Source organism: Propithecus coquereli, unplaced genomic scaffold, assembly GCF_000956105.1.
Source record: "Propithecus coquereli isolate 6110/MARCELLA unplaced genomic scaffold, Pcoq_1.0 Scaffold163, whole genome shotgun sequence".
NCBI classification, from domain to species: domain Eukaryota; kingdom Metazoa; phylum Chordata; class Mammalia; order Primates; family Indriidae; genus Propithecus; species Propithecus coquereli.
In genome coordinates this window covers 3740638-3750846 of record NW_012140858.1, presented here as the reverse complement: position 1 = coordinate 3750846, position 10209 = coordinate 3740638, and the positions used below count along the sequence as shown (strand labels likewise).

The 10209-nt window shown below is 47.3% G+C and overlaps 1 protein-coding gene across 1 annotated transcript in view; it reads left to right on the top strand.

Annotated features, from left to right (window-relative positions):
* Nucleotides 1-7775, top strand: part of AMBP (alpha-1-microglobulin/bikunin precursor) — a 14421-nt gene extending 6646 nt beyond the window's left edge. The window contains exons 7-10 of the mRNA XM_012641195.1: nucleotides 5134-5215; nucleotides 6261-6428; nucleotides 6753-6926; nucleotides 7631-7775. Of these exons, the coding sequence (XP_012496649.1) occupies nucleotides 5134-5215; nucleotides 6261-6428; nucleotides 6753-6926; nucleotides 7631-7662 (456 nt within the window). The 3' untranslated portion in view covers nucleotides 7663-7775. The remainder of the gene's footprint in view (nucleotides 1-5133; nucleotides 5216-6260; nucleotides 6429-6752; nucleotides 6927-7630) is intronic.
* The last annotated feature ends 2434 nt before the right edge of the window (nucleotides 7776-10209 follow it).

The following is a 10209-nucleotide window of genomic DNA, read 5'->3' as shown; positions in this document are numbered from 1 at the left end:
TTAAAGAAAAATGACCATTGATTTTATAAAACTAATATATACTTATTGTAAAGAACTAAAACAATACAGAAAAGTATAAAGACAAATAAATTTTTTAAAAAAATCCCTCAAAGCTACCAGCCTTCACATCATTCCAGGGAATCTTAGCATATATATGTGTGCATAAAAGGACAGATCAAAAAAAATAATAAATGGATGAACATATTTGGAGATATACTGTTATTAAATGGGCTTATATTGCAGATGCTTATCTTTAATTTTTAAAAGCATTAATTGTAGTTTTACTTGAATTTTTGCAAAAAAAAAAAAAGAAAGAAACTAGACTTCTTGAACTTCAAATATTTTTTTCACCATGAGGGATTTATGTCCCAAAGATTCTTCTAAAGTCAAGGTTATGAAGAGACATGTAAGAGACTGGTATCACTATATATAATTTTAAAGACTATATTTATTGTCTCCATGATTTGAAAGATAGACATGAGCATTCTCGAACTTTGTTCCATCTCCCCTTCCCTTTGTCATTTACATCATCCCGATTGGTACAATTCCCATCTAGTGTCACCATAATCCATAGTGTATAGTAGTAGCTCTATATTTTAGTGGATTTTACATTCACCTTTACTGAATACAGCTGCTCCATTTCAGAGTTATTTACTTTTATTAATCTCTTACTTAGTGCCATTTCTTCGCCAAGTGGTGTTTCTGTGGAAGGTTCATGGGTGTTTCAATCCATGAATTCTTCTGTGTTTGAGAATGTCGATCCTTGAACACCATTTTGCTTGGGGGTAGTAGTTTCAGGTCGTGTTTTCTTTCCCTCAGAACTTTGTATATGTTGCTTCATTGCTCTCAAGCACTGATCACTGCTGTGAAAAAGCCTGAGGCCAGTGTGATATTTCTTCTCCTAGTAGGCAACTTATTTCTTCCGCCCAGGTGCCTGGGAAAACGTTTTCTATCATTGGTTAAGATGTCAACATCTTAACCAGGACATGTCTTGGTGTTGAAAATTCTATATAAAAATGTCCTGAAAGACAACGTGTTCTTTCCATATACAGATGACGTTTCTTCGGTATTTCAGGGAAATCTCTTGCTCTATGTCATTGACTTCATCTTCCCTTCCCTCTGTTGGGTTTTGCCACCTTAGGAACATTTATTCTCTCATCCGGGTGCATCTTTGTCTTCCACATCTACTGGTTTCTCCCCACCTGCTTTCATCTCTTTGTCTGTTTCATCTGCATTCGTTGAAATTATCTCCAGCCTTTCCCCTATGCCTGTCATTCCATTTTTAGCAGTCATTCCGATCTGTTCCTTACGATTTCTATTTCCAGTTTATTCATTAGCTCTGAGTTTATGTTATTTTGGTTCTCAATTTGTTTTTGTAGGCCTGGATTCTCTCTTTTCATCTTACTCTTTGTTTTAGCATTTCGTCTTTGTGCCTTCTCCTAGCATGAATTTCTAATGAAGTGATTCATAGCTTGGAGCCATTGAAGCATTTCCTTCTGTTCCTTGAGTTCTATTTTGTTCCAGTATCCCAGGTCGGGTTTCCCAGGATAAACACCTGTGGAAGGGCGGGCAGGCAGGAAGGCAGCATTGGGCAGAGGGAGAAGTGGAGCTGTGATGAAGTCACCATGCCTCAGCCAACCCTACAGGGCCCTCTGAAGTTAGGACAACCCTTCAAAATTGTCCCAAGATGGTGCAAAGGGGCAGGGCCTTAATACCCCCATGGTGATCAGTCTGGGAAGGGAGTGTGACCTGGGTAAGATGGCGCCCTTTAGCGGAGGCAGTCTCCAAAAGGGACTGACCTCCGAGGGCTGACCTATGACAGCAGCACTTCCGGCAGCTGAAGTCCATTGCTGAGGGGAAATCTCGGCAGTTTATGACAGTGTCCACCACAGTTGGGCTCTTCCTTTGTTCAGGTTATTTATTTTTGTATTCGTTTCTGAGGTGGTTTGGGTAGTTTCTGTACCAGTTCTCTTTAGCTTGCCCCTGCTTAGTCAGCTTTATCTAGACTGTTCTGATATGATGGGGAGGGGGCATCATTTACTCCTTGGCCCTCTTCCCACCAAATTTGAGCCTAATCCCACCTCTTCCCCCAACCCCATCCTCCTTTAGTATAAGGTCTAGGTATTTGCTGTTCATCCACCTTTCTGAAGTCCAAGAGGATGGTGGAGGGGGACGGGTGAAAAGAAACCCTATGTATTAATTTCCTAGGGCTGCCGTAACAAAGTTCCACAAACTGGGGGTTTAAACCACATAAATTTATTGTCTCATAGTTCTGGAGGCCAGAAGTCCAAGATCAAGGTGTTGGAAGGGTTGGTTCCTTTTGAGGGCTATGAGAAAGACTCCATTCCATACTTCTCACCTAGTGGTTTTCTGGTAGTCTTTGGTGTTGTTCCTTGGCTTGTAGAATCATCACCCCAACTGCTACCTTCATCTCCACATGGTGTTCTCAATGTGTGCGTGTCTCTGTGTGCAAATTTCCCCTTTTTGTAAGGACACCACTCATATTGGATTAGGGACCACCCTAATGACCTCATCTTAATTACGTTTGCAACAACCGTATTTCAAAATAAGGTCACATTCTGAAGTATCGGGGGTTATGACTCCAGTATATGAATTTTGGGGGGAAACAATTCAATTCATAACACCCTTCCTCTGCTTCTCTTTTGAAGGACTGTTAAGTATTCTATATAAGGCTCATAATCTGGTTGGGGATGTTGTGATATACATCTGTCCATTGGCAACACATCCTTTGTTAGATTATGTGGCATTAGATTGTGCAGCCCTAGAACCTTCACTTCTATTAGACTTGAACTCTAATCTATTTTCCTTTTTTATTCTTTCTCCCCAGAAGCCAATTTTACTACTCCTCTGTCAGAAAAGGAAAAGATGGGGCCCTTAACTTTCTTCTCTCTGGATTTGGAAGTACTAGGAAGAATTATAAATCTGATGACATTACCAGTCCTGGAGGTTGGAAAGTACAGTTAAATGTTAAGGGCTACACCCTGCCGAACCATTCTGTTAGGTCCAGAATGTTTTGTTTCTTTTCTTAATTGCCAGTTTTAAAGTTTTTGGCTTTAAATTATGCCCCTTTCTTTGTATAAGTGATATTGATGACAATTTGGGAGCTGCGTTTTTAAAATAATTTTTTGCTATGTTAGGTGTTGGGGAGAGAATTTTTTGTTTTTGTTTTCTAGAGAAAGGGTCTTGCTCTGTCACCCAGGCTGAAGTGCAGTGGCATGATCATAGCTCACTGCAGCCTCAGACTCCTGGGCTCAAGCGATCCTCCCGCCTCAGCTTCCCAAATAGCTGGGATTATAGGCATGAGCTTGGGGAGAGAAATTTTGAGAAGAGTTTCAATCTGCCATCTTAATCTAGATGTCAACAAAATCTATATTTCTTTATTAATGTCAAGAATGAAACAACTGACTCCTCTTGCATAAGCCAGAAACATAGCACACCTAAATTTCTGTTTCTTAGTGTTTATTTTAATCCTTTCAAGTTTGTTGATATGATCTGACATTGTTTACATTTTTTACATTTTCAAAAAGAATTTGAAAATATTTACATTAAATTGCATAACTATTTTAACAATTATTTATTATTCAACTATATATTTTACTGGCTTTATAGCTTTCTTTGCTTTAAGATCTTCAATGTCTGGCATTTAGATTCACTTCTCAATTGGTGGGAATGTGTCTACAAGTAATTTTTTCAGGAAAGATACATGAGTGGCAAACTTCTAGACCCTTGCATGACTGAGAATGTCTTTCTGTGGTTATATCATATGGTCAACAGCTTGGATGAGCGAAGGATCCCTTTTCCCTCATAACCCTCAGAATCTTGCTCTGGGGCTTCTGTATTACATGCTGTCATTTACTCTGAGGGCCATCAGGCTCTTTGTCCTTTGTCCCTAGGAAGGTCCAAGAAGGAGCTCTTCATTAATTTTTTTGATTTCCCTTTTTCTTACAATTGGGCAACTCAGGTCTTTCTTCAACTCAGAAAAGTTTTTTTCTATTATTTCTGTATCGATTGCCTCTCCTTCTGGAATCCCCATTATGTGGATTATTTCCCATAGTATCTAAGCTGCAGTTTATTATCTCTACTATGTGGTTAAACTGACCATCTTTTCTATGTCCAATCATTTTCTTCTTCCACATATTCATTTCCATCACTGTTGGCTTCTGTTCTATTGGCGCCTATCATCTTGAATTTCACTGATGGTTTAAATTTTTTCCTGTTTCTTTCTGTCATCCTGTGTTTAGTGGGGATATTTCTTCAGCTCAGTCTAATTCTTCTGAGCAGCAGCATCATTTAACTTGTCCCACAACTTTTCTCTGTTCCTCCACCCTCACCAAGGAAGACATATATGTCATCAGCTTGAGATGGGTCTGGCAGAGAGTGGGAGTCCCTGGCAGTTTTCACAGTTTTAAGTTGCACTTCAAAAGCAGAAAGGAAAGTTTGAGGTTACTTTAGTTCTATCATTTCAAGTTCCAGGTCTTACCTGTGGACAGGACGGCTACCTGGTGGCTAGCAGTTCCTTACTAATCCCTTCTTTAATTGCCCTGGGATCCTGTCTCAGGGCACTCTACACCCAGAGATCCTCTTGACAGCTTTGGCAGCCTGCCCTGTGCTGCAGTCCCCACTACCACAGCCAGGAGTTAAGGTCAGTCTTGAGGTCCCTTCTTTCTCTCTGGATGGATTTTTTTCCTTTGCAAGCAGCTAATGATGGTCTGGTCAATCCTTCCTGCAAACCAGTTGCACCCACACTCTGTCATGCAAAAATGCCTTCACATTTCTAGCATGGGGGGAATGCTGTTTTCCCTTGATTTCCAACTCTAGGGGAGATTCTTCTCCATTATTGTATTTCTTTAGGCACTTCAACTGGAAGTTGGATATGGGGGTATTATTATACCTCATGGTTCTGATTTTCATTTCAGACCAGAAATCTATCTTTTGATGCCCATTTTGGAATTCAGGTTGATGATTTTGGGAACAGTCCATTAGCCAGTCCAGTAGCTGTGCTTCTATCTATGCCCTGATCCCCAAAGCAAATGGTTTATTTATATATTCCAGGGGTACAGGTGAGCAATAGTAGCAAGGTGTCTGTAACAGCTTCTTCTTTTCTCCCCCCAGAGGGCTCGGCGGGCTGTGCTACCTAAAGAAGATGAAGGATCAGGGGCTGGGCAACAACTATCTAATGTCATCAAGAAAGAAGGTAGCGAGCATCTACCTTTTCATCCTTTCTGCCATGCTCTAGAGGACCGGCCCATGGTTGGCTCACCCTAGATGTTCCCATCACTGTGAAGTCACTTTAGAGACTCAAGGGCTGGGCTGAGAAAAGGCAAATCAAGTAGTCTGCACTGTGCTAGGGGTTTTGCTGGGAGAGAGGGGCATAAGGCATGGTCCTGAGCTGATGGACTGTCAGCTCCATGATAAGAAGCTAGTCCTTGCCTGCCTGGGTGACTGTGTGGCCTCCTGCCCTTGGTTTCCTCATCTGGTCTATGGGGTAACAGCCTGCTGGGCTGATTGTCAGTGCTCTTGCAGGAGCAAGTGGGGAAGGGTGTGAGGGTGCTCTGTGTAGTTGACACTGTCTATGAACAGCTCCCTCTCCAACACCCTCAGCAAATACTGAACCCTGCTCTGCCCCAGGCCCGGTGCTAGGCACTGGGGCCACGGAGATAGGCCACCTATGTTGTCTTGGACCTTCTGGTCTGGTGGGAGAGGAACCCAAGGAAGAACATGATGGGCCCTAACGGGAGGGTCAGCTAAGGGGCTGGGGAGCTCAGAGGATGGAGGGGTCAGGGGGAGTCCATGCTGTGTCCAGGCATCCAGGTAGTTTTACAGAGGGAGGCATTCCAGGGGCAAGGAACAACGGGAGCAAAGGCATGGGAGTGGGACTCAGTGAAGGGGTCAGGCTGGCGGCACGGGGACTAGTGAAGACATCAACCACTATTACAGAGTTTGGGGGCAGACATGACCGACATGGTGAATGGTGGGTCTGTGGGTCACTCCCCACATGACGGAATGGAATGAGCATTGGTGCTGGAGTCCAACAGACATGGTTTTGAATTTTAGCTCTGTGTGACTCTGGGCAGGTCACTTCACCTCTCTGAGGGTCAGTTTCCTCATCTAGAAATGAATTGATAATCCTTTCTTTAAGTGTCGAGGTGCAAACTGAATGAGATGATGCATATTAAATGTCCAGCTCATTATGGGTGCTCAGTACACATGGGGAAGTGCTGCTGTCTGCCTCTCCCCAGATTCCTGCCAGCTGGGCTACTCGGCAGGACCCTGCATGGGAATGACCAAAAGGTATTTCTACAACGGCACGTCCATGGCCTGTGAGCCCTTCCAGTATGGCGGCTGCATGGGCAATGCCAACAACTTCGTCTCAGAGAAGGAGTGTTTGCAGACCTGCCGAACCGTGGGTGAGTACGGGCCCCGCCTCTGTGTACTCTGCACCCAGTGAGCCTGTACTCCCAATAAACCACCTGCCAACTGAAAAGGTACCTGAGAGAGGGTTCCCATGGGGGAACTCCAGAGCAAGCTTGCTGAAATCATAGGAATTCCACATTTGGATAGAGAGGGCCCCAGGCAAGTTGCTTTTTTTCTTGTGAACCTCAGTTTCCCCATCTGCCAAAGAGGGACGAGGTGTTCTAGATGAGCAGGGTCCCCAGGCTGAGCAGTCCCGTGTATGCTCAGTCTACGGTTGCAAGGATGACTGACACACCATGCCTCTCTCTACCCCGCAGCGGCCTGCAATCTTCCCATAGTCCGTGGCCTCTGCCGCGGTTTCTACCAGCTCTGGGCATTTGATGCTGTCCAGGGGAAGTGCGTCCAGTTCATCTATGGGGGCTGCGGTGGCAACGGCAACCAGTTCTACTCAGACAAGGAGTGCAAGGAGTACTGCGGCATCCCCGGTGATGGTAGGAGGCCCTGCGGGGTGCCAGGCGGGGTCAAGGGGCTGTCAGGGTCTAGGTGGGAGAGCCCTGGTAGGGGCCGGGGGTCTGCAGAGCTGAGTTCTGGACTCCGTACCTGGTGAGCAGCCCATCCATGCTCTGGGCCTCAGCTTCTCCTCTGTGAAATGGGGCCAAACCTGGGGCCCGACCTCAGCTGGCACTGGGCACTCAGGGAGGTGTTTTGCCAGGCACAGGTAGAGGGTGTGCAGGGCTGGCTGTGGAGCTGGGCAGAGCCGGGCTCATTCTGGTGCTGCCACATTTAGGTTGGCCACATTGAGCAAGTGCCAGTTTCAGCCTCAATTTTTTTCTTGTAAAATGGGACAAAGTACCCCACTACCTCCCCACTGCACAGGACCTGGCATGGAGTTAGTGCTCAACTAACGGCAACTGCTACTAATAGTGACCGTACTGATACAATGATAGCGCGATAGCGTTCCAGGGAACGGCAGCCATTCAAGATTCCTGTACCTTGATTTTCCCACTGGAGAATGGCACCTATGGTAAAAGACAAAAGGCAAAATATCAGATCCTCCTGTGGAATGCCCTTCGCAGATAAGCCACTCGGCAAGCAGGAGTTTCTGGCCCCCGGCTCCAGCTGCCTTCCCTCCCCTGGGAGGCCTCCCCACTCCCCCCATCCCGAGGGTTCCCCCTGAGCCTGTCTGTGTCCACAGGGGACGAGGAGCTGCTGCGTATCTCCAGCTGATGTCTGGCCCATCTGTAAGCCGGAGGGCGGCCAGGGTCCGTCCCAGGGCCCTGTGGAAGGCTGGGGCCAAGCAACCTGAGTCCAAATAAAAAGCAAATTGTAAACTCCTGAAAGTCAGTGTCCTGAGTGTTCATTGTCACCAAAGCATAACGAGGTGGGAGAAGGGGAGGGGGGACAAAGCCGAGGCGGGTGCATGGGTACCCCAGCTTTCCCCAGCAGTGAGAAAGGCACGTGCTGGGATGTAATAGCGCTGCCTTCAGTACGCGAAATTGCTATGCAAATTATGAAACATAAATCACAGTTCTATTTACTCCACAGTAGTGCGAAATGGGATTGTTCTGCTTTGTTTTAATAAAGCTAGAAAAGAAAGGAAGAAGAAACTGTGGGCACTTGTTTCTGGGAGAGGCTTGGCGGGGGTCATCAGTGACTCAGGGTCAGAAGAAATAATTATGCTTAGTGTGCCCAGGGAGCTCAGGGCACACAGCCCACAGATGCCTGAAATAGTGTCCCTGTCCTTCGCCGCACCAAATGCCTCTCCAGCGTTTTATTTCAACTGTAGCCCAGTCCCCAGAACCAGCTATCAGGAGCTGGAAAGCCTTCTGCTGTGTCTCTGCATGGCCCCGGGATGCTCTCCCCTGGACCCCCACTCTGGCCCTTTGTCCTGGAAGGAGAATGCTCACCAGCCTTCCTTTGCATTTGTCTGGGGCAACCAGCTGGGCCCTGGCCCAGAGCCAGAAGCCCTCGGTCTGACCTGGCTTCGGCTCCCTCGGGAAAGAGAGCAGGTGAGCTGTCTGTCCCGGGCAGCTCCAGGACCACGCTGCTCCAAGAACACAACTCTCAACCTCCAGTTGGTAAATTCACACTGGACTTAAAACGTCTGATTTAGAAATCTTTTTTTTTTTTTTTTTTTTTTTTGAGACAGGGTCTCACTCTGTTGCCCAGGCTAGAGTATAGTGGCCTGATCATAGCTCACTGCAGCCTCAAACTCCTGGGCTCAAGCGATTCCCCCTGCCTCAGCCTCTCAGGTAGCTGGGACTACAAGTGTGTGCCACCATGCTCGGCTAATTTTTAAATTTTTTATAGAGACAAGTCTTGCTATGTTGCCCAGGCTGGTCTCGAACTCCTGGGCACAAGGGATCCTCCCGCCTTGGCCTCTCAAAGTGCTGGGATTACAGGTGTGAGCCGCTATGGCCCGGCCAATTTATAAACATCTCTCGCTGACTGCATCCACCCGGAGGCCTGATAGATGCTGTCCGGCTTCATGTGCTGTGAAGTGGAGAGCTGACCCCGGCAGCGGATGCCCAGGCAGGACCCACGTTCCTCCGGGGGGTGACCTGTGTCCTAAGGGCCGGTGGCTAGTTCAGTCCAGGGTTTGCCTCTCATAACCCTTGGCCCATTTGTTAAGAGAGCCGTCAAGAGGAACGAGAGGATCCCACGCCTCTTGTCGAGAAGATGAGCTCGGAGGCAAGGATCTGGGTGTAGAAAGCTTTGCAGCTCCCTGGGTCAGATGCACCAAGACCCTCCCTTTGTCTCCCCCAAGGTCCTGATATTGGGGCTTCCAGGTTCCAACAGAGAGGACGGTCCTGAGGAACAGTGTTTGTGGTCGTGGCCAGGACGATGGGGACAGGAGCAGGGAGGCGGCAACTGTTCAGAGGGACGTGGCAGAAGCTCTTGACCAGCAAATGTCCCCCTGGCCCTGTCTGCACCCTGCCCTTCCATGTGTGCCTCCCACCAGGGCCAGCCGTCGATGAGTGTGAAGGGGCCACTCTGAAGAGCGGTATTTGGAGGTGACCTGAACTGAAAGACAGATGCTTACACCAGAGGGTGCGGGCTACAGGTGTGCGGGCCAGCTCAGCCAGCGGGCGGATGTTTGGCGCTCGGGCTGTGTTTTGACAGCTCTGAATTCACCATTTAAAAACTCAGCTTCCACATAAACATCTGGGTTTCTCGACTCTCTTGAAAACGGACGTCCTGGCAGCCCTGGGTCTGCATCCTGATGCCAACAGCGGGCCAGAGCTTAGTAGAGACAGATGTCTGCGCCCCAGCCCCAGGAAGGGCCTTACCTGGTGGTTCACTAGCCCTGCTCGCCAACCTGCCTGGTCCCCGAAGCATTTGTCTCTGTGACACTTGCTACCATTTGTCACTAAACAACAACAACAAAAATCAATGTATCCTGACTTTATCCCTTGGGGGTGGGATGGGGTGACCCTGAGTCACAGGAATTCACACTGCTCATCTCAGAAGGCGCCGGGAGTCCTCAGCACAGCGGATGTCCCTTCCCTGGAGTCACTCGATTCTTAAATAGTCTCACCTCAAGTTTTTCTCTCGAAGTTACTGGTCCCACTCAACTTATTCGTTACAAAATAAATGTGGCTGCTTAACAAAGAAACATACTTTTTGTTTTTCCTTTTTAAAACATTTTTTTAAAAATCCAGAGGCTGGTCCTTCAGCTGTGAGGGCTTCCGGGCCTCATTTGATTGTGATGTTCAAGGCGTGGGGGAGGATTCCTTAGGCCACAGCAGGACTCGTGACTTTTAGCGTGGGTGG